Source organism: Osmerus mordax, chromosome 8 (genome assembly GCF_038355195.1).
Source record: "Osmerus mordax isolate fOsmMor3 chromosome 8, fOsmMor3.pri, whole genome shotgun sequence".
Taxonomy (NCBI): domain Eukaryota; kingdom Metazoa; phylum Chordata; class Actinopteri; order Osmeriformes; family Osmeridae; genus Osmerus; species Osmerus mordax.
The window spans coordinates 1,160,655-1,183,869 of NC_090057.1; the positions used below are offsets into that span (position 1 = coordinate 1,160,655).

General features: G+C 47.4%; 1 protein-coding gene across 11 annotated transcripts in view; it reads left to right on the forward strand.

Moving 5' to 3' along the window:
• Positions 1-122: 122 nt before the first annotated feature.
• Positions 123-23,215, forward strand: part of LOC136947323 (unconventional myosin-VI-like) — a 45,986-nt gene continuing 22,893 nt past the window's right edge. For 10 of the 11 annotated variants that reach the window (XM_067241325.1, XM_067241327.1, XM_067241328.1 and 7 more), the window contains exons 1-13: positions 123-216; positions 9,327-9,457; positions 12,337-12,406; positions 12,588-12,661; positions 13,355-13,484; positions 13,562-13,667; positions 13,765-13,820; positions 13,920-14,017; positions 14,093-14,257; positions 16,063-16,143; positions 18,822-19,002; positions 21,161-21,305; positions 22,977-23,134. In XM_067241325.1, the coding sequence (XP_067097426.1) occupies positions 9,341-9,457; positions 12,337-12,406; positions 12,588-12,661; positions 13,355-13,484; positions 13,562-13,667; positions 13,765-13,820; positions 13,920-14,017; positions 14,093-14,257; positions 16,063-16,143; positions 18,822-19,002; positions 21,161-21,305; positions 22,977-23,134 (1,381 nt within the window). In that variant the 5' untranslated portion in view covers positions 123-216; positions 9,327-9,340. Of the gene's footprint in view, positions 217-9,136; positions 9,187-9,326; positions 9,458-12,336; positions 12,407-12,587; positions 12,662-13,354; positions 13,485-13,561; positions 13,668-13,764; positions 13,821-13,919; positions 14,018-14,092; positions 14,258-16,062; positions 16,144-18,821; positions 19,003-21,160; positions 21,306-22,976; positions 23,135-23,215 lie in introns of all 11 variants that reach the window. The other variant, XM_067241326.1, reaches the window with a different exon arrangement.

Genomic DNA, 23,215 nt, shown 5'->3' on the forward strand with positions numbered 1-23,215 from the left:
ATACATGGATGTGTATTTTATAGCGACACCAACGTCGTATCAACGTTACTGCATGCTTTGTTCGTGACGTCACGACCAATTCCCTGGTCTTCTGCTGCCAGAGCTGGACTGGGAGAAAGGGGAGGTCTGAAGATCGCACCCGGCATTCATCGTGGAAACTTGCACTTTTATTAGGGAACAAGTCTCGGAGTACAGCTGCAAATCGAAGTGCATACGGTATGTAACATCGGCAAGCGTTATTTACTAGCATTCAGACAACCTACCGGAATTCAGAGATGTAAAATCAGTCTGTACTTGCTTGCTAGCAAGCCCTATGGAAATGCCAGCCAGTTTGAGCTTACTGATGCTAGTGCTAGTATTGGTGGAGACTGTCAAAACACAGGAAGGGATTGCCATCAGGTCGCGTATGTTCGTCCTCAAGAAAAACAATGCAGTCCAGTAGTGTGAAATGAATACAAACCGCCTCACATAATAGTCGCTTTAATGAATAGCATCGATACCGAGTTAGGGGGAGAATGGGATGCTGGGAAATTGGATATTTGACAGACAGCCGCTCTGGGACAACATTCAGTATTGGAATCACCATCAGGTTCATTACCCCGGTACAGGAGTGTTTGTTCCCAGCTGTAATTAAAATGCACTACTGCGTAGGCCACATTATGGAATAAAATATCAGGTGCATTCATGTTGTGCTTTGCCACAGCTCAAGTGAACTGAATTTACAGCAAACATAAATCAGTCTGAAACGATACACGGACACGTATGAGACCTGTATCCAAAGTGCACAGTTTGACAACAATCTGAAAACTGTACAAGGTTTTGGTATTGACAGAGTTGGGTGGATGGTTGCAGTACGCCATCTATGAATTGCTGTTCTTTCGTCTCGTTCTGTGCAGGCCTACTTGGCCACTCCAAACGATCTAATCCTAGCATGTTTATGATTACATAAGACTGAGTGCTTTTTGTTATATGACTGAAACTCGGCAAACTGATGGAATATGCTTTTCCTTGCTTCTCTTGGGTGACCGGGTATAGCAAAACTGTCATGTCTATTTCTTAATGGACTTTGACCTGAAGTCATGTACATTTTGTTTTACGAGTGAAGTGTCCTATCAGTCATGCCACAGGGATGCTGCTCGTTGTGACAGAGGTGTTTTTCCTGGGTGGACATCCTGCTAGTAAATCTTGACAGGGGGGTCAAAGTACTTTCAGGAAATACTCTTTCCTCTCAGCAGTGGGATTCCATTTCTAGATACCTTTTGACAGTGAAGGTTGTCATTGATTCTAGTTTTCAGTTTTGTCAGTGTTTTACAAGCTGCTTAGGGTCTTTATCCACATGTCCATCAAACCCCTGTCAGTCAAGTAAGATTAGAAAAATTCTGTATTGAACCGTTATTATAACTCGTTGTCACCACAATAAAGTGTCAGTCAGGTGTTGTGAAGACTTTTAAGATGAGGTGCTACTGAACACAGGGACACTGAGGATCTAACACCGGAGAATCTTGTGGCATCCTTTTCGCTAGCTCTCTGTGTCTCTCTGATGGTAGAACGAGGGGAAAACAGGATGTCCCAATATATGACCAGAGGGGACTTTTTAACCCTTTCATCTCCCAGCAGAACAGGCCCACACAGCAGCCTGGGCCATGGATGGTGAGGGAATGGGACGAGGCAATATCGTGTTTCCGGGAGGGGGAGTGATGTAGAGGCTGGGACCCCATTGACTCGTCCATGTGCCTTTGTAATTAGTGGAATGTGAGATGAATTAGTCGTGCTCCAGTGAGCAGACTAAAGTCTCTGTGCAGTGCGATGGAGAGGGTCACCTTACACAGTGTGTGTGCCTAGACCCCTGGCTCCAGGTGCACTGTGGTCTGCTTGAGTCTACACACACACACACACACACACACACACACACACACACACACACACACACACACACACACACACACACCAAGGTGTTATTGTTTGGTTTTATTTAGAGACTCTAAACTTACCTGAGACTGAGGGTTTGTTTGCTGGTTGGGAGTCTTTGCTCGCTTGCTGAGAGACCAGTGTTGTGTTGGTGGCTCTGTGATATGTGATATCGTCACGGTCTATTGTACTTCTTTCATTTTGTCTGTAAAAAAAGACTGTGTTCACGAACTGGTCTAGTCTGAGGTCAGACTGTCTAGCCTTTGGATGCATTACATTTTGGGTTAATGGCTAAGTGTTCTTATTTTTTCATTTAGTTAACCATGGCTTAACTCTGCAGAACCTTCCTTGCTTACCAGGTTGCCTTCAATGGTTTAGCCTAGAAAGAATGCAAATTAACCCAGCCCATCACCATGGCAGGTAGCATAACCATAGCAACACAGAGCATAGGTCTAACCATTCTCTCTTCCTATTGGATCATGTGCTGCTGACCTTTGGAGCCCAGGCCTCCTCATGGTATGAAGTTAGGATTACTCACGCTGTGTGAGACAATGTAGTACAGAAGGTGACAGTTTAGTTTGTGCTGCACACAGTTTAATACTGTACTGTGTGCTGCTATTTGGTGTTGCAGATAACAAGTGGGTATCAATGTTTTGGGTGTGGACCTGATTGTGAACCATTTTGACAGTTGTTGCCACAACAAGACCATTTTTAGACTACTTGATTGCAGAAAACACAACTGGGCCCGTTATAGAATTCATGTTTGGAATCTAAACTGCAGAGTTACAGTGTTTTCCTTTTGTTCTACGGTATGTCAAAGTAGTTCAGAGAGAAAGTGTTAACTCATGCATGATGTTTCTTATTTTATGTAATATAGGAATTGATTATTTCCTCTTCCTCCCTTCCAGTAACCTTGCTAGTGCTCTGCTCGTTAGGTCAAATGTTCCCTGGGGAAACTTTAACCTATATTAAACCAGCACTCTCTCTGGAACATGACAAGCTCGTGACAAGGAGGCTGTGTAGCAGAGGTTACTGTCCTTGACAAGGAGGCTGTGTAGCAGAGGTTACTGTCCTTGACAAGGAGGCTGTGTAGCAGAGGTTACTGTCCTTGACAAGGAGGCTGTGTAGCAGAGGTTACTGTCCTTGACAAGGAGGCTGTGTAGCAGAGGTTACTGTCCTTGACAAGGAGGCTGTGTAGCAGAGGTTACTGTCCTTGTCATTAAGACGTTCTTCTACTCTGAGAACGTCTCTTTTTTCTATCCAACATTTTTAGCATTACACATTTTTATCAGCAGTCACTGTTCTTTCTTCAGCAACATTCACATCTTTTATTCATTATTCACAAAGCCTTAAAAATAGATTTACTTTTTTAATCTGTCCTGCACAAACTTTCCTTCTGTGATGCTCAACCAGTGCTTAAGAAACTGCATTCAGTCCAGAAGGCTCCTCTTACTGACTGTCTGTCTGTTCTGGGCCTAGTGCTAGTTTCTGAGTGTCCACTGCTGTTTTCCTGCCAGACGCATTTGTCTCCAGAGCCTCAATGTGTTTTCCATGTTCCCTTTGACTGGACAAGACCAATGGGATCTGGGAGATTCTCGTCTGCTCCAAGGGCCCTGTGTGTGTGTGTGTGTGTGTGTGTCTCTCTCTTATCTGCATGTCTGCTCATTGGGACTTGACCAGACTTTCCTGCCCATTCATTTTCAGGCAGCAGTATGGCGTTTCTTACCTCATGCACATTGAATCATCTCATGTGTATCTGTGTAGTGCGAGCAGATCACACAGAACTGAGACCTCAGCGCCTGGGAGGACAAGATATGAGGGGAGAGATTCTGCTGTGCAGCTCTCAAGGGACCAACTGGGGGCTGTTGTTTCCTGACAGAGAACAGACCAAGCTGTGTCTGTCTGACGGCTTGTTTTCATAAGAATGAAGCCTTTTAGTCTGAAACTGATCTATAAAATTGTATGAATAAACTTGAGGAACTGAGACCAAATCAAAGTTAGCAGCTTATTTTCGTAAGTGGGTTAAGCAGCTAAATTGAAAATGATTTAATGTTCCAAGTCTGCCTCAAGACCTTTTTTTGTGAAATATTAAACTTTTTTAGTAGCTGTCTCACTGACAAAAACTATTTATGAGTGTTAGACTTCGACATGAGGGAGCTGATCCTCGTCAATGTTTAAGCTGTTGTACAGCTTTGTTAGTTAGGCATCGCATTTACTGTTTCTGCCTCGTGCTTACATCAGCTAATGGCAGTTGGCTGGACGGAGGAGTTAGCAGAGCTGTGTAGAGGAGTTGGCAGAGCTGTGTAGAGAGGAGAGCAGACCTGTCCAGTTTATTAGAGAGAAACCTGTAATCTGCTGAACCTGTTACACTCCCAGCATGGGCAGGGCTGCGGTCTGGGAAATTCCATCACTTATTGTACTGATTATTTGGCCAATGTTTAAAGACAATATCGAGTCATTTTAAAGCACAGTTTGTCATTTAGTAGGTCAACCACAGGGATGTGGTTTGGTTCCTATTGAACTTCCCCTTAAGCCCCAGCCTCCCTAGTAGTTATCTGCGTCTGAAGTGCCCTGTTCTGGCTCTTTGTCATGTTCATTTGTGCTCAGCTAAACCCCTCTTTCTGCCCAGGGGTCTGGCACCCTGACTGGGTCAAACCTGCTTCGATAGACAGCATGTTGTCTACTGGTTAGCCACTGTGTCCTTGAGCCTCCAGTGTTGACTTAGCTTAAACCATTAGCCTGGGTTAGTTTGAAAACCTGTTATGTCAGGTAACCGTGATGCATGTAATCATAAGCCTAATGACCCACTGGTCATGCTTGGGTGTGGGACCCATGTTATTGATGACACACCCTTTACAGTATAAACCCGTTTAACACACCTTCCCTCTCTGACTGGGACACAGGTCAGAACTTAACACGCACATCATCTGACTTCCTCTCAGTGATGCAAGCACTAACTGCTTTTAAATTATTTTATAACCACTAGATTCATTATCTGTGATCTTGCCTAATCTTAATCAGGCTACTCTTCCCTGTGATTATACGGCACCACACTTAATGGGGTTTTCAGAATTTCATCAGATTGTGTCTGTTAAATTTTCATTTCTAAATGGGTAGGAAATTATGAGTTGTAAAAATACTGGCCTATTTATAGATCGTTATTAAAAACCTGGAGATGTTGCAGTGAAAGAAAGCATCTTTGAGGCAGATTCAGAAGCTCTGAAGACTTGGGCTCTTTGAGAGTTTTGTCCGGGCACATTCACAGCCGCCTCGGGGGCCTTTGTTTCTAAACATATCACAGGGTTTTGTGTCTCAGAGCGTCATGTGACCTTCCTGTACCATGACAGTGGTGTCTCAGTCCTCAGCGGACACAAGTCCAACAATCCTCCGCTTGTCTCTGATGAGGCAGAAGAGTGGGTTAAGCAGGCATAACTCTCAGGCCATCCCAACCAGGCTCCCCTACTTCCTCCTCTGTGGAAGCGTTGGGTTACCTTAGTGGCAAGATACCATCTGGCAGTGAGGCCTTCTCTGCTCCACATGCACACATCTTAGCTGATCACTGGTATCTGGTTGAATCAACAATTTAGGGTTTTCGTGGCTGTTCATTATGCGCCTGTTTTATATTCGACTAATTCAGCAGTTTTGTGTAGGTGAAAGAGAGGCCTTGATGTTTTATGTCTTAACTGAGCTGGAGACTGCATGGGGAACTCACATGATACTGGTGTGATCGTGATGTAGTCTGGCCTCTGTTATGGCGACTGAGACACAATCTCACTTCAGTTAGTGCTGTTGACACAGTAGCTACCTTTTAATGTGATCTAAGCCTATACCTACTCGTGAGGAATCGAGGGAAAATAGTTGCCACAAACATTAACATGTTAAATCGTTGGTGTGCAATGCTAACTTCAATTTTACAGACTACTGAATAAGAAAATGCGTATACTCATAATCGCTTTAGTAGTAGGTAGGAGGAGAAACTTGAATGCAGGCCATAAGCCTAATAGTAGTCCTCCCGCTACTGATACCAAACAGTGCTATGAAAATATAAATTAGTTTGCACTTTTAACATCCATGTTTTGGCTGTATAGATGCCGTAATGGTGGTCATTGTTCAGGAATTAGCATACTGTTTTTGAGCTGGGCTGTAAAATGTTGTGTTGAAGTGAGAGAGTCAGGTTTCTCCCTGCTTCGTTCTGTCTCTATGTGGCTCGTTGGAGCTTGAGGCAGTTTCAGTTATACATGGTTTACTGCAGCTCATAACGCACTGTACAAAAGGTATGGCTGTAGTTCACTCTGGCCTGAGCCAATGAGGCTAGTTTAGGGTTTAGGTGCGATCAGCCCTGCTTTCTCAGGGCCAGTGACTGGGCAGGCACAATGTTTTTGTACACAAAAATTATGAATCCGTCCCTTTCACAAATGTTGCCAACTAAAGTTGTTCTTCGCAAACATGTTCCTATGCTCACATTAACTTTATGAAATGCACAATACAGTACCTTGAATGACAGCATTCAAATGTGCTCAGATAATCTAACTGGGTTAATGTGATAAGCAATCAGACTGTGGTATCAGGAAGTTGAAGAGGTTGGATATTGACCTCATATCCTGAAGGGTTTTCAGGAAGGAATCACTTATTTAAATACATCATCAGAGGTCACCACTGGGAACAGGAACCTTCAACTGAAAACATTTCAGACATGACAACATCACAGAGCTCAAGGGACCAGGATCAAAACACATAAGCCTGGTTTTTAACAGTTACTAGCCAGCTGTAGGAAGTTACGATTATTCAATGGAAAGCCCCGTATGACGAGGCAGCTCACCCTGGTGGAAGAGTGTACACAGCCAGGTAAACGACAGTTCAAAGCACAAATCGCTGATAACCTTCAATCCATGTTAAGTCATGCCTGACTGGATTGAAGAACATTCCAGACTCATACAGCCGTCTGATTAATGACACAGAGAGTTGGCATGAAAACAGATGACATATGAAGTTTACATTTTGACAGCAGGCCACTGTTTTTTGAGTAATAAACTTTGGAACTTGGTTTTACTTTTCGGCCTTTTTTCTAAACATGCAAACAAATGTGTTCACTATCGTCTATGATCTCACTCATGTTAAAAGGATCAGATTTCTCCCTTGGCGTAAAGTTAGGCTTAAGCAAGACTGTTAGTTTGTAAGTTGTGAAAACAGTTTGTACTTGGAGACCCCGTTGCATGGGGATAGGCTGACTGACCAAGTCTACAGTAGCTGTACAAGCCCCATTAGATGAAAAGCTCCACTTATTTCCTTGTGAAATCCCAGGCTTACATATCTGCCATTGGATCATCGAAAATGTTTGTCTTTGAATGGGTCTGTTTGTTTTGGGTTTTGGATATGTTTTGATGGGGATTTCTTCATATGACAGCTGTAGTTCTTATGAAGTTTTCACCCAAAGCATGACCTAAATTATTGATAATGGAGCTGGTGTGAAAATCTCTTTCTCTTCTGTCTGTGTTGTGGGACTTTGCAAAACCCACCAGCTTGGTGATTCAGGCAACATAGTCCCATCTGGGACCAGCTCACAGAGAGAGGAAGCACTCATCTAACCACAGGGTTTGACATTGTCTGTTTGCTTATGACATCTGCCATAAACTAGCCAACAGTTTTGCGAAAGGCCAAATTATGTTAAGTAGTAAATTGTTGCTTGATTCAGGCCACAACACATTTTGAAGTGAGCTTTAGTTATTAGATCCTGCTTTGAATATGATATCAGAGGTTCTCTCGCTTCAATCATGTCTGTAGAGTAACCGTGCTCTCTGGATCTAAACGTCAGTGTAGTGTCAGTGACATGTCACCTGACCCACCTTGCTCTGGGATCCAGCTCACACTGTTTTGACCACCAGTGTCGTCAAACAAAACCACGGTCTTGTTTTTAGGAGTCACAAGTCTACTCACTAACCTGGTTGTAATGTCTGGTTTTCAGTCTCACACATGGCTGTAGTTTGTGGCCTGTTGTACCTTTTTAGAGCACAGGAGGAGGGAGGAGGGAGACGGGGGAGAGAGAGGGAAGGGGAGGGAGGGAGAGAGAGAGGGAAGGGTAGAGAGAGGGAGAGAGAGAGGGAGAGAGAGAGAGGGAAGGGTAGAGAGAGGGAGAGAGAGAGGGAAGGGGAGGGAGGGAGAGAGAGAGGGAAGGGGAGGGAGGGAGAGAGAGAGGGAAGGGGAGGGAGGGAGAGAGGGAAGGGTCGAGAGAGAGAGAGAGAGAGAGAGAGAGAGGGGGAGGGAGGGAGGGAGAGAGAGAGGGAAGGGTCGAGAGAGAGAGAGAGAGAGAGAGAGAGAGAGGGGGAGGGAGGGAGGGAGAGAGAGAGGGAAGGGTCGAGTAAAGAGGGCTAGAGGGTAAGATGGAAAAAGGGATGGATAGTTAAGTACAACTTTACGACAGCCAGTAGCTGGTCAAACAGAAAGACACACACACACTCACAGTTCCTGTGATGTGACCATGGTGTTCCCACTACTGTGTTGTTATGGATCATCCTGGGGTATCTGAGTTCAGCTGTCTGTAATAAGAGGCTATGCCCAAGAGAATGACAGTGCGGAAGTGTCCACATACGCTGGTTGCTTTCAGAGCTTACATCATTGAAGTATCACCATCATTAACCGTTGGCCACTGTATGAAGCTTTGACCTGAGAATTAAGGTAAAAAAGATTTGCAAGTGTAAAACTGAACATAAACGCAAAATATAGATTTTAATTTTCAAAAGCGCTGAAACGATTTGTATCTTCGAAATACGATTTTCAAAAGCATTTTTTGTACGCTTGCGTAATTTCAGTGCGACAAAGTTGTAGAGCTTTGCACATGCTTTCAGTAACTCATTTCACACATATATAATGTACTGAGAAGCAAATCATGGAATTTGCTTTACAGCAACTTAAAGCCCTCAAGTGATTGTCACCGATGACTGTAAGGGTCTTGAATGCAGTGACCGCCCTGATCACAGGTGTGATATCCTGCTGTGTTCTCCAGAGCCCAGCACAGGTGTGATATCCTGCTGTGTTCTCCAGAGCCCAGCACAGGTGTGATATCCTGCTGTGTTCTCCAGAGCCCAGCACAGGTGTGATATCCTGCTGTGTTCTCCAGAGCCCAGCACAGGTGTGATATCCTGCTGTGTTCTCCAGAGCCCAGCACAGGTGTGATATCCTGCTGTGTTCTCCAGAGCCCAGCACAGGTGTGATATTCTGCTTTGTTCTCCAGAGCCCAGCACAGGTGTGATATCCTGCTGTGTTCTCCAGAGCCCAGCACAGGTGTGATATCCTGCTGTGTTCTCCAGAGCCCAGCACAGGTGTGATATCCTGCTGTGTTCTCCAGAGCCCAGCACAGGTGTGATATCCTGCTGTGTTCTCCAGAGCCCAGCACAGGTGTGATATCCTGCTGTGTTCTCCAGAGCCCAGCGCAGCGATGGAGGACGGGAAGCCGGTTTGGGCGCCCCACCCGACGGACGGGTTCCAGCTGGGGACGATCGTGGACATCGGAGCCGACAGCCTGACCATCGAGCCTCTCAAACAGAAGGGGAAGGTGAGAGAACCAGGACACCGCAAACCACATTCATCACTAACTGTTTCTCTTCACAATACACATACAAGAAACATAATCAGTGTGGCAGTGATTTTCGACTCATTAGAGTTGGAAACTTGAAGCCTGGCCCTGCCTATGGGGACATGTCTGAGTCAGTGTATCTACGGTGAAGTGTCTCTTATGTGGTCAAGTAGGTTCTCAACAGAGGCCTCCATATTACCACTAATTCACTTTTCTGCCTGGCTAGGTGGTTTATTGCTCTTGTGGAAACAAGACTCTGTTTCTATAGTTACACATAGCTTCCTGTCCTGTTCTCATGTTTGTCATCCAACTGCTTATCCACCGAGCGTCCTCCTCAAACCATCTGCCCGCTACTAGTGTTTACATCTCGCCTGTGAAACACGGTCTTGTCATTTCCTTCACCGCTGAGGATGTTCTGAGCTCAATAGTGTGTGTGCCTGCTTGCTTGCTTGCTTACTTGCTTGTCTGACTGTCTGCCTGTCTGTCTGTCTGTCTGTCTGGTCCACGTCTCGTGTGTGATCTACTGCCGGACGGATGTGTCTGTTTTCCGGACCTTAGTCTCGGGTCCGGACGGCGGTCACTGTGACAGGGAGACTGAGGGACACAGTGTCCAGTCTGTCCTGCGGCAGCTAGTCCGTGCCAGTGTCTGTGTGCCTCGCTGGCCGGGCAGGCAGGCAGGCAGACCGCCGGGGAACACGTCAGGAGGGAAGGCTGCTCGGAGCGTGACACGTCGTCACACAGCCACAATGACTGAGTCTGTGGTCCTCTGTGTTAGGTAATGTGTCCCCAGATGGTTTCCACAGTTCGCTAGCAGTAAACTGGAGAGGAGAAGGAAGAGAGAGGGAGGGAGCGAGGGACAGTAAAGGAGAAAGAAGGAGGAGAGAGGGAGGGAGAAGAAGAGGGGGAGGACAGTATCACCCTCTCCCAAGCCCTGTTTCCTCTCAGTCTCCTCGTGTGGCCTGGCTGGGGCTCCTGCCAGCGGGAGAATGTGGAACATGCCACGGCAGGAAAGAATGAGTGGACTGTACGTCACCTTGGAAGGCCTTAAAAACATGCCTCTTTAATTGGACAGCTTAAACCCTGAGAGCAGTAGTGAGGTTGACAGGGCCCCCAGCATGACCAGTGAGGGGCAGGCTGTGTTTGGTCTCGACCAGTGAGGGGCAGGCTGTGTTTGGTCTTGACCAGTGAGGGGAAGGCTGTGTTTGGTCTCGACCAGTGAGGGGAAGGCTGTGTTTGGTCTCGACCAGTGAGGGGCAGGCTGTGTTTGGTCTCGACCAGTGAGGGGAAGGCTGTGTTTGGTCTCGACCAGTGAGGGGCAGGCTGTGTTTGGTCTCGACCAGTGAGGGGAAGGCTGTGTTTGGTCTCGACCAGTGAGGGTCAGGCTGTGTTTGGTCTCGACCAGTGAGGGTCAGGCTGTGTTTGGTCTCGACCAGTGAGGGTCAGGCTGTGTTTGGTCTCGACCAGTGAGGGTCAGGCTGTGTTTGGTCTTGACCAGTGAGGGTCAGGCTGTGTTTGGTCTCGACCAGCTCCAACCCTGTGTGTCCACACAGACATCTCTGACCTCTGTCCAGCACGGGTCCTTTGTTGTACACTCAGGTGGAACAGGCCTTTTGTGGCAGATAAGATGGTTATTTAGACCACGTTAAAGTATGCCTATATTGACCACCTTCAGTTGAGTGACTTGCTTTTGTCGTGTTGTTTTCCATTGCCGCCATGAGTTTGGATCTGGAGCATCTCAGGGTGGTGGTACGGTGGCTGGAGGGGTGACGTCAGCCGACACCTCATGAGCCTGAAAACACGAGACTCAGCCTTGCTTTGATGTTTCAAGTCACACAAGCGGAGCCAGACTTTTGACACACGGTTTGTTTTCAAGCAGCTCAGGAGCATGTGACCGTGTTTCCTTTCACGCTGTAGCCGTCCTTACAGTCCTAGAGAGAGGGAGAGAGAGGGAGAGAGAGGGAGAGGGAGAGAGAGGGAGAGAGAGGGAGAGAGGGAGAGAGGGAGAGAGGGAGAGAGGGAGAGAGAGAGAGAGGGAGAGAGAGGGAGAGAGAGAGAGAGAGAGAGAGAGAGGGAGAGAGGGAGAGAGGGAGAGAGGGAGAGAGGGAGGGAGAGAGAGAGAGAGAGAGAGAGAGAGAGAGAGAGAGAGAGTCGTGTGTGTCTGAGCACTGCTGCTCAGACACACACGTCCTGCTGTCCTGGACGTGTGGTCGGACGTCTGTGATTGAGGTACAAAAGGCTGCAGCTCTGCGGCCGTGCCTCGCTACCCGATCCCCCATCCAGTTTCTCCCTCCCTCCAAATAATTCATCATGCCTTGATGTGTCGCTCACTGTTCAGCGCTGCAGCAGCCTGCTGTTTGAAGCTCTGTGGAAAGCCTGGATCAGTTGGCGTTCAGTCACAGAGGAGCTGGGAGGAGCTTGAGGTGGGGTGAGGTGGGGGGAGGTGGGGGGAGGTGGGGGGAGGTGGGGGGAGGGGGGGTGAGGTGGGGTGAGGTGGGGGGAGGGGGGGTGAGGTGGGGTGAGGTGGGGGGAGGGGAGGGGGGGTGAGGTGGGGGGAGGGGAGGGGGGGTGAGGTGGGGGGAGGTGGGGTGAGGTGGGGGGAGGGGGGGGGGGGGGGGGCTGGAGCTGGGGGAAGGGGGGGGGCACATATTTGACAAAGACTTGAAAAGACACCAACCACCCTCAAGTGTCAGAAAGGAACAGCAGCACCTCCTGACTTGTGTTGTGTTTTAGGTTTGAAGCTGTTTTCTCCATCTCCCACAATTATTTCAAACATTTGCAGACATTTCTGGTTCAAAAGTATGGCTTTTACTCTCTCCCACACTTGTTTTTCTCATTTATTTATTTATTCATTTTTACAGACATTTTTTGCCGCCGTTAACCAAGTGTTTCCTGCTGAGGATGACATCAGCAAACATGTGGAGGACAACTGTGAGTTTCAGAAAACTTTTAGTTTTCAACCCTGTGCTCTGCACTATATCCAGATTAATTTGCTCACTCAACTATCCCCATTTGTGTCTGCACTGTTAATGGGAACACTAAAACTCAATAAGTAAATGTTTCAATATGTAATTAGTTTCTCATGTTGACACATTCTCTCTTTCTTTGTCAGGTTCCTTGATGTACTTGAATGAAGCCACTTTATTAAACAACGTCCGTGTGAGATATAGTAAAGACAAAATTTATGTAAGTGCCCTGACGTGCATACATTTTAAGCTTTTGAACAGGTTTGAGCAGCAAGTTGAGGTTAGGACAGTCACTCATTACTGTCCCCTCACCCTCCACTGCATTCCCCCTGCCTCCTACTGTATGGTGACTCCACTCACACACACTCACTCACACACACACACACACACACACACACACACACACACACACACACACACACACACAGTCTGTGCCTGCCTCCCTGCTGGTCTGTGTCCACCTGGGGCTCAGGTAACCTCAGTAATCACCCAGAGACTGATATCTTGTTCCCCACTGAACTTAATCAGGTCCTCTGGGGTGACGGTTGTCTAGAGGCCAGCTGGAGGGAGAGCCACATTTACATTTAGTCATTTAGCAGACGCTCTTATCCAGAGCGACTTACAGTAAGTACAGGGACATTCCCCCTGAGGCAAGTAGGGTGAAGTGCCTTGCCCAAGGACACAATGTCATTTGGCATGACCGAATGAATCGAACTGGCAACCTTCGGATTACTAGCCCGCTTCCCTCACCGCTCAGCCACCTGGCGCCCACACACAGTCACTGGCACAGCTAAATGGGTTTAGGGTTAGGGTTAGTGTTTGAATGCAACATGTTAGATGCATGCAGACTCAGCAGCCTCCGTGTCCTCACCTGGGTTTAACTTCAGCATTTCTCACTCTCTCTTCCTGACAGACTTTTGTAGCTAATATCCTGATTGCAGTGAACCCGTACTATGACATCCCAAAGCTGTACTCTCCCGAAACCATCAAACAGTATCATGGGAGGTCTTTGGGTACACTACCACCACATGTCTACGCCATAGGTGAGTATGGTGCTGCAGCTGCACTTCTGCCTGTGTCCACTGGGGGGCAGTGTGGCTGACATGCTGTTCTCTCCCAGCGGACAAGGCCTACAGGGACATGAGGGTCCTGAAGATGAGTCAGTCCATCATCGTCTCAGGGGAGTCTGGAGCAGGGAAAACTGAAAACACCAAGTTTGTGCTCAGGTACAGTCTCAACTGGCGGTTTGAGTTTAAACCTTCTGACTTTGTGAATTTGTTAAAACAGTAATAATTGATTCTTTTGTTCTCCTCCTTTAACTAGATACTTGACAAGTTCCTATGGAACGGGACAAGATATAGACGAGAGAATAGTTGAAGGTGAGAAGGACTAACTTGTTCAACTTGAATCACAATTTTGTTTTTACTGTTTTTGAGATCCTTGAAACGTTCTTTTTTTCTGTTTTTTCTTTTCTTCAGCCAATCCCCTGCTGGAGGCATTTGGGAACGCTAAAACTGTCAGGAACAACAACAGTAGTCGATTTGGGAAGTTTGTAGAAATTCACTTCAATCAAAAGGTAAAAAAAATTCATGGTTAAAATGTTTTTTTGATAAATTATTATTATTTTTTTATGTTAATGTGTGTGTGTCAGAATGCTGTTGTAGGGGGGTTCGTTTCCCACTACCTGCTGGAAAAGTCCAGAATCTGCCGGCAGAGTTCGGAGGAGAGGAACTACCACATCTTCTACCGACTGTGTGCCGGGGCCTCTGAGGACATCAGCCAGAGGTTCCACCTTGGTTCCCCTGACACCTTCAGGGTGAGCGGTCCTCTCTGCCCTCCCTTCCTCTGCCCCCCTCTCCAGCCTGCTGTTTCTTCCTTAAGGAACCAGAACCACTCTACAGTTAAACAGTATGTCCCAGTTTTGGGAGACTGGGCCCAGGGATGTGAGGGAGACTGGGCCCAGGGATGTGACGGAGACTGGGCCCAGGGATGTGAGGGAGACTGGGCCCAGGGATGTGAGGGAGACTGGGCCCAGGGATGTGAGGGAGACTGGGCCCAGGGATGTGAGGGAGACTGGGCCCAGGGATGTGAGGGAGACTGGGCCCAGGGATGTGAGGGAGTCCGACCTGCCGTCCTGGGTGTTTTTGAAAGCTGCTGTGTCACAGTACCACTAGATGGAGCTCACAGACATGGTTTCAAGAGGCTTCTTTTGGCACCAACTCCCCCTTTAAACAGTCCATCTGTCGGAACATTGAGTCACCGTATGATGTGTGTTGCAGATCTTTAAGGGGTGATGTTCAAGCTGCCCTGACACTTCCCTTTCCCAGCATCAGCTCTCGACATGCATGGTACCCTGCCAGGCTCTCTCTCTCTCTCTGTCTATGTCTCTCTATGTCTCTCTCTCTCGCTCTCTCTCTCTCTCTCTCGACACAGTCTGCAGTAATGGAGATTGTAATGCCTAGATAATGGAAGTGGTATTTCTGCCAATCCCCCAATTAAATTCTGGACATAAGTATTGACCTTTTTGGAAGCCCTCGACTCACTGGGGAGGGTGAGGGCACATTTGGAACGTAGAGATGATTTTGCTTCAGGGTTGACAGAAGGCAGATTCCCATAGCAGCCTGAAAACGTTAATTGTCTTAATGTTAATGTTTAGTCTTTAGTACAGATCTGGATGGAGTCGACTCTAAAGTAAGTTTGGAGGTGACAGAAAGTCCAAGAGCAAAAGTAGAATCCTGCATCCATGGCAGATCGCACGTCACTTCACCGCGGCTCACTAGAGAACCGCACGTTCCCACCTCAGCAGATCGCACATCACTTCACCGCGGCTCACTAGAGAACCGCACGTTCCCTCCCTCCGCTTTGAGGATCCACCACATCAGCAGATGCCGGGCCCTAGAAGGAGTCTTCCACATCCCCTGCTAAGCCCTCCCTTTGTAGCCTTTGCTTTCCCACAGTGAGCCATCCTTCATCGCACTTCCCAAATATGTTCTTTATATTATGGCCGTCCATACTTTTACTGCTGACCTGGTAAACTGAAACCATAGTTTATGATAAGAACAATAACAGTGTGTGCAGTGGAGACTGTGAGTTGGTTGTGTAGCTGGGGTAGCTCCTGAGGGCTTGTCCTCTTGGTAGGACACTGTAGATCTGCTAGGAGATAATGAGTGTTGAGAGGCTCCCTAAGGCTCTGTATAATTAAAGTATTTTTTTGCCGCTGTTGCATCTGGCCAGATACAATGACTCATCTCTGCCATCAAGATTTAGTTCAAGCCTGTGGTTTACCTCAGTAATGTACTTTTTTTACGCTCTCACTCGGGAAGTCTGCGTTGGGGTGCATCATTATCGTGGTTCACGGGGAAACCTAAGAACTCAACAGCTATTAAATCTCACACAAAAGAAAGGACTGAGATGAATCGGTGCCTTTTGTTTACGTGCAAATCAGGGCGACGCACAAGCCTGAATCACAATGTGCTCCGACACAGGAATTTGCATGATCAATTATATGGAGCGACCGGCTTTACATTAGCCTTGCTTTCTTGGATAGTTGGATATGAAAAGTGTCATCCTCAGTGTTCTGTGTTTGGATCATGTATGTGTTCTGCTTGTTTTCTGTTGTAGTACCTGAACAGAGGATGCACTCGCTTCTTTGCAAACAAGGACACAGACAAACAGATTCTTCAGAACCGCAAAAGCCCTGAGGTAAAGTGGAAATCATCCTTCCCTCTCCCCCCCCCCCCCCCTTCTGTCTGTCAATCAGCCTCTCTTTCTCTCTCTCATTATGTCTATCCCTCTCTGCCTGACTGCCTCTTGCTTTGCCCCCCTCCCGGTTCCTCTTACTTTGCCCCCCCTCCCTGTTCCTCTTGCTTTGCCCCCCTCCCTGTTCCTCTTGCTTTGCCCCCCTCCCTGTTCCTCTTGCTCTGCCCCCCTCCCTGTTCCTCTTGCTTTGCCCCCCTCCCTGTTCCTCTTGCTTCCTCACCTTCCCCACTCTTTCTCTGCATCCCACTCTACCTCCGACCCTCTCTCTATCTCTCTCTCTATATATATCTCTCTCTCCTTCTCTCTCTTCCTCCTCTTCTCCTTCATAGCTCCTGTGTCTCTGTTACGCTCTTTATACTCCAGGTAATCTCTTAAACCCCTGGACAACCTCAAAAGCCTTTTCTCTGATTCCCTGTCGCCGTGGCTATCAGACAGGAAATCCCATCTGATGTGTTCCAGTTCCTGTTTATGACAGGAGCCTTCTCTCCCTGCCTTCCTGTTTCTGAAGCCACGTAGTTGTAACTGCCACAAAGGTCATTTTCACTTTTTTTTCCAGTTGTGGTCAGCATAAACCCTTTTTCAACCCTTAAAACTTTCTCCAAAACAGATTCAGAATTGTTAAACAGTTTTAATTTGAATTGATGCAATGCAGTGCCTCGGTGTGAATACTTTATCCAGCGAGATGAGTTCATTGCTCTTCCTCATTCTTTTGATTAATTATGCAGAGCTATTCCATTTTTGCTGCTGTCTACTGCATCTCTCCTGGCACAGAGTAATTAATTATTATTGTTATTAAAAGACACCACAGACCATTGTTAGCCTCTCCTCCCATGAAGATCCTTGGTGATTCATCCTCTCATTCAGGCACATCATTCTCTTGTTCAACCTCCCCCCACCTTCTTCCTTTAATGATAAGATTAATCTAAAACTTTAATTGAAATGTACTTTATAGTGGCTCAAGAGAGAAAATACTAGCATATACTTTTATTTGTGCAAACTGTTGATATGTGAATGATGTAGACTCAGTGGAATACATTCTAAATCAAGATGAATGAAGCTCAAGAGAGAGGAATCCAACATTTATCTCGGATAACGATCTGCTCGACTTGCTAGAGAGGCTTGTTAGCAACACGCAGCGCATAACAAGCAGCTATATACTTCATATCCCTTGGCACTCCAGTTGATTTTGGCTGTGTGTTTGTACACTGCTTCTTCTCTATAAAACACAGGACGATCAGGTGATTATACAGTCAGTTTAGCCCAGTGTCATAGACAAGCTTTCTTTTGGTCGTTTGATAATTATGTGAATTTAGAGATCAATGTTATCTCTGCTTTCACATCTGCTCCGAGTGTAGTGGGATTTCTGCATGTCTCTCTCCCGCTCTCTCTCTTGCTCCCTCGCTCTCTCCCTCGCTCTCGCTCTCTCTCCCTCGCTCTCTCTCTCTCTCTTTCTTTTCCTAGTCCAATGCATGTTTTAATAAAAAAAAAATACTCTGCTCTCTAGTGTAGGGCTTCAGGTCAAAATGACAATATCCTACTTGTCCAGCTTTTGTCTGATCAGAATGTCACAGTAGAATGGTGTCTCTGGTGCACAGGGAGGCTGTGAGCCCTTCACTTCCAGAAGCTCTGGTCTGCGTTCTGTTCTGCTCAGTTGGGTCTGGGTGCCAATTAGAGTTCAGCCTGGAGCTGTACACAGCAGAAACAACCGTCATTTAAGCACTTCCATGACTAAGTGCTGATTGGAATTAATAAGGGGTTGCAATCAGGGATCTGGTATCTTTGAGCTAAATGTTTTGATTTAAGAATGAATTGAGAACCTCGATTATGGATTGTAATATTTTTTTTTATCACCTTGGATCATCCGTTTTTCTATAGAGAAGAGCCACCCCTAGTCCCGTCCCCATGGTTACCACATCACTGGGGGAGTCCCCTCCCCCCATCATCCCCAGCTGTGTCTGACACACGCATCTGGCTGTTCACCACAAACACCTTCAAATTCCCCCAAATAAGGATAGTGTGTCTTCTCTGCTGCCAGGCCAGAGCATCATCTTACTGTGACATTCCTCCTGCGCTGGCTCAGCAGGTCTCAGGTCTGCTCTGCCCGCCATACACTAGCTCATTTTCTTTCTGACGATTTGAGATTTTATGTGGTTTGTCTGCTGTGCACATTTATGTTGGTGTTACAAGAGCTCAGAGTTCCATTCAACCCTTGTGTGGTGTTCAGGTCTTTGGGACCCATTTTCGATGTTTGCTAAAAGAAAAAGGATGCAGTTCTGTATTTATCCAACCTCAGTCGCTGTGGCTTTGGCTCTTCATTTGTTATGAATATTTTAAATAACTTTGCGTATGTGGTGTTCCACTCCACTGAACCCGGGAATAATATGTGTCTTTGTTGGTGAGAAAAAAACAAACAACAGTATTATGGGTCCCATAAATCTGCAAACATCAAGAAGACAACATAAAAGGACAACACACAATGGTTTAAGTTATGTGCGGAAGCTCTGTTTGACAAACAGTCCTTTGTGACAGAGTCCAGGTTAGCCGTTATAAAACATACTGCTCAGGCTGTCATGACCCCTGTAGGCCAGTGACTGACCCCTGTTCTCCTGGTGGTCTCCCAGCACCTGAAAGCTGGGCCCCTCAAGGACCCTCTGCTGGATGACCAGGGGGACTTCAACAGGATGTGTGGGGCCATGAAGAAGATCGGCCTGGACGACACAGAGAAGCTGGACCTGTTCAGGGTGGTGGCAGGGGTGCTCCACCTGGGCAACATCGACTTTGAGGAGACAGGAAGTACTTCAGGTGAGCAGGGATCCTCTCTCTTTCATCTCTCTCTCTCTTATCGCTCTCTCTCTCTCTTATCGCTCTCTCTCTCTCTTCTCTCTATCTCTCTCTCTTTCATCTCTCTCTCTCTCTCATCTCTCTCTCTCTTATCGCTCTCTCTGTTCTCTCTATCTCTCTCTTTCATCTCTCTCTCTCTCTCATCTCTCTCTTATCGCTCTCTCTGTTCTCTCTATCTCTCTCTCTTTCATCTCTCTCTCTCTCTCGTGTCGCTCTCTTCTCTCTCTCTCTCTCTTCTCTCTATCTCTCTCTCTCTCTTCTCTCTATCTCTCTCTATTTAATCTCTCTCTCTCATCTCTCTCTTTCATCTCTCATACTTTATGTATTACGCGTGTACCCTCTCATACGACTGTTTCACTGTCTCTCTCTCTTTCCATTTGTTCATCGTCTCATCGTGGTTGAACAAATGGAAAGAACGAATGTACTGTTCTCCAGCCTTTTGACCTCCTTAGTATACCTTTCACAGGGCCCACAGCAGTTCCAGGTGTAACTAAGGATGGGGAAGGGAGAGTTCAATTATAAAAACGAAAAAAAAACATTCTGTCACTCACCTAAGCCGTGAGCAACCATCTCCTGGGTTTCTGCCACCACAGAAACAATCAGGCTTTTGTTCCTGTGCAGCAGGTGCCATTTGCTTTCTCTCCCCTCTCGAGAAGCCTCTTGTTTGCTGATTGATTACTTTAATCTTCAACTTCCCTCGCCAGCCACCATGCTCCTCGGGTTGTCTTCAGTATAAACATGCTCCTGATCTTCATCTCAGATGCAAAAGGAGAGTACTTCCCAGCATTCACTGGGGTTTGGAGACCAGGAAGTCCTTGAAGGAAATCCCAGCTCCACAGAGAGCTGCTCCCCGAGCCAGGATTCATTTCATTATCCAAAATTACAGTGTTAACAAATCAAATGATCATCATTTTTGAGAGCTGCCGTATTTTGTGTTATTGTTTGACCAGATGTGGTCCCCCCCCTCACATTTCAAGAGCTGGTACGTTGGGATTACCAACCGCTGCAAATTCTGAATTTCACACGACCCCGAGCGAGCTCCATCTAAATGGAAATTCCTTCCTTTTGAACGTTCTGGCGAAACTGAGGCCAGCAGCTCCAGGTTCCTGCCCGTCTTTTCACAGTGCGCAGCCAGGGGGGGGCGTACAGAGAGCTCCCACGGCAGGGGCCTCTCACGGAGGGTCACAGATGAGCATAACGACTGGTGGTGTGATGAGCAAGGTTGCACCCCTCCCTCCCGTTCAGAACATGGGAAGGGGAGAGGGAGGGTGTCTTTTCTGCATCCCACCCGAACTAGCTCTGCTCCCCTTATCTCTGCGTGGGTCTCAGCCTTTGCGATCGGAGTGAAATATAGTGAGTGTTGAGCAATGATGGAGTGCCTTTTTCTCAGGTCCAATGAAGCCCATTTCATTAGGAAGTAGATATACAGAAGAGGTTAATTAGCACAGATAAATCACATCAAGTAGGCTACCTCCGTGACTTGGTCCTGTTACTCTTACTTTAACAAGACAATTTGTACTTGTTTAAGGCATCTCGTTGCATGGTTGGCCCCAAGTCACATTATAAATTAGCTTAGACACCTTGGCGTGGCTTATGTTGAGCATCTATTGATTTCGGTATCGACGAGGACCCTATTGATCTTCAAGGGGACCGCATGTTGATGTATGTGGCAATTGAGTGCAAAATAAACGCTCGATTTAACATAGCCTAAGTGAGGCTCTTCTTCAGTCCCTCTTCCAACTTCCCCAAGTTGGAATTCTCACCTGAGGGGACTTCTCACCTGAGGGGACGTCTCACCTGAGGGGACGTCTCACCTGAGGGGACGTCTCACCTGAGGGGACGTCTCACCTGAGTGGACGTCTCACCTGAGTGGACGTCTCACCTGACTGGACGTCTCACCTGAGTGGACGTCTCACCTGAGTGGACGTCTCACCTGAGTGGACGTCTCACCTGAGGGGACGTCTCACCTGAGGGGACGTCTCACCTGAGGGGACTTCTCACCTGAGGGGACGTCTCACCTGAGGGGACGTTCCATGTGACACTTCCGAGGACAAATTGTCAACAACAACAAAAAACTCTGTAATTGCTCAACACCAAACTGCTGTGTTTGTGTCCCCAGGCGGCTGCACCCTGAAGAAGCAGTCAGGCCAGCCCCTGGAGCACTGCGCAGAGCTGCTCGGTCTGGATGAGGACGACCTCCAAGTCAGTCTCACCACAAGGGTCATGCTCACAACAGCAGGGGGCGCCAAAGGAACGGTCATCAAGTGAGTAGCCAGCAGTGAGGGATGGGGACCAGCAGGGGACCAGACGTGTATTTGTGAATCTTTTTTATTTATTTTTTCGAGGATGGAAGGCCTTCTGCGTTAAGATAGTTGAGAAGTAATTCAGATTTTTTTTAAATGTATTCTTAATTTTTTTTGGGAAGGGTGGAAGGTCCTCTGCGTTAAAATAGTTGAGAATGTTATTTATTTATTTTATTTTTTGCTGTGACATGTCTTTGGATATCGTACTATGATATCCACACCAGAGATGACAGTAGCAAGGGAACAGAGGCGGGGAACGGAGGCGGGGAACGGAGGCGGGGAACGGAGGCGGGGAACGGAGGCGGGGAACGGAGGCGGGGAACGGAGGCGGGGAACGGAGGCAGGGAACGGAGGCAGGGAACGGAGGCAGGGAACGGAGGCAGGGGAATGGCTAATGGGCCAGAGGAGGGATTGGTCTGCTCCGCCCAGCCTTAAGCATGGCTATTTTAATGCCTTATGTAAGTGGGGAAAGCCTTTGCTAAACGGTCTGGCAGGCAACGGCTTTACAGTCGAAAGTGTCGACGTTTTGACATTGAGTGACTGAAAGAGAGTTCAGACATGTCAGAAGTCATGGTCCCCCTCCCCCACACCCGCTTGTTGGCGAACAGCTACGGGCTTATTGACCTCCCCATGCTGACCCCCCATGCAGATTCCCCTCAGGTCATCTTAATGCTCATTTAAATTAGCCGTTGGGCTGAGGCTGTCAATTCCACCGACAGCTGATAAGATGCCGGAGAGGAATTTATGCAAGGTGAAGACCGAGAACACTTGGAGGAGATGCACATAAGCAGCACTATTAGCGTCATGTCGTTTCAGAGTCCTCGGGTTTTGTAAATGACAGGGGTCTCAACCCTTGGCGTTTCAAATGTTTAACTGGAGATTCTTTCCAGAAAGGGGTTATGAATTATACATGTATGGCAGAAATGTGGAAAGGGGGTTGACGGTGTGTGTGTGTGTGTGTGTGTGTGTGGGTGGGGGGGGGGGTCAGAGAGTGCTTATAGGATATGTCACCTTTAACATCACTCAGTGCTTGGTGAAACTGCACAGGGGGTAGAGTTAATGGATGTGTCTGGCCTCGTCAGTCCATAATCATATCTCACATTAGAGGTAGACCAGGGCACGGCCATGGTAGACCAGGGCACGGCCATGGTAGACCAGGGCACGGCCATGGTAGACCAGGGCACGGCCATGGTCCTATCTGCTGATCCCCCTCAAGTGGAGAGGGTTGTGTTTGCGGACGCCTGGCTTAAGTGCACACCAGCCATGTATTTGTGAATTAAAGTGCAAAATGTTAAGCTTTTTTATAAAGTTTTGAAGCCCACAGGCGGATGAATGCGATGAACGATTTACATTTTCCTTGCTTTAGAGCGTCTTTGTAGTCAGATTATATTGAACTAAACCCTGGAGTGTCTCCAGAGGCAACACCCCTGTTGAGCTGGTTCTTAGACTTTGTAATTGTATTATGATGGGTATTGCACCCCAATCACTCCCCTCCCAAATTGTCAATAACGCAATTATCTGCTTGGGAAGCCAAGCAGGCCTGGGGTAGTTTGTACTGAGCCAGGGTCCAGGCCTCACAACTGGGTGCAATCACCCAAACCCTTGTTATTTGTCATCTTTTCCATCTGGCAGGGTGCCTCTGAAGGTGGAGCAGGCTAACAACGCGAGGGACGCCCTGGCCAAGGCGGTCTACAGCCGCCTGTTCGACCACGTGGTCACCAGGGTCAACCAGTGCTTCCCCTTCGAGTCTTCTGCCAACTTCATCGGGGTGCTTGACATCGCAGGCTTCGGTGTGTCCCCTCTGTCTGAGAGGCTGTGAGGTTCGGGGGAAGAAGTTCACGTTGTTGTTGAGGTTTTTGACTTGTGTGCTT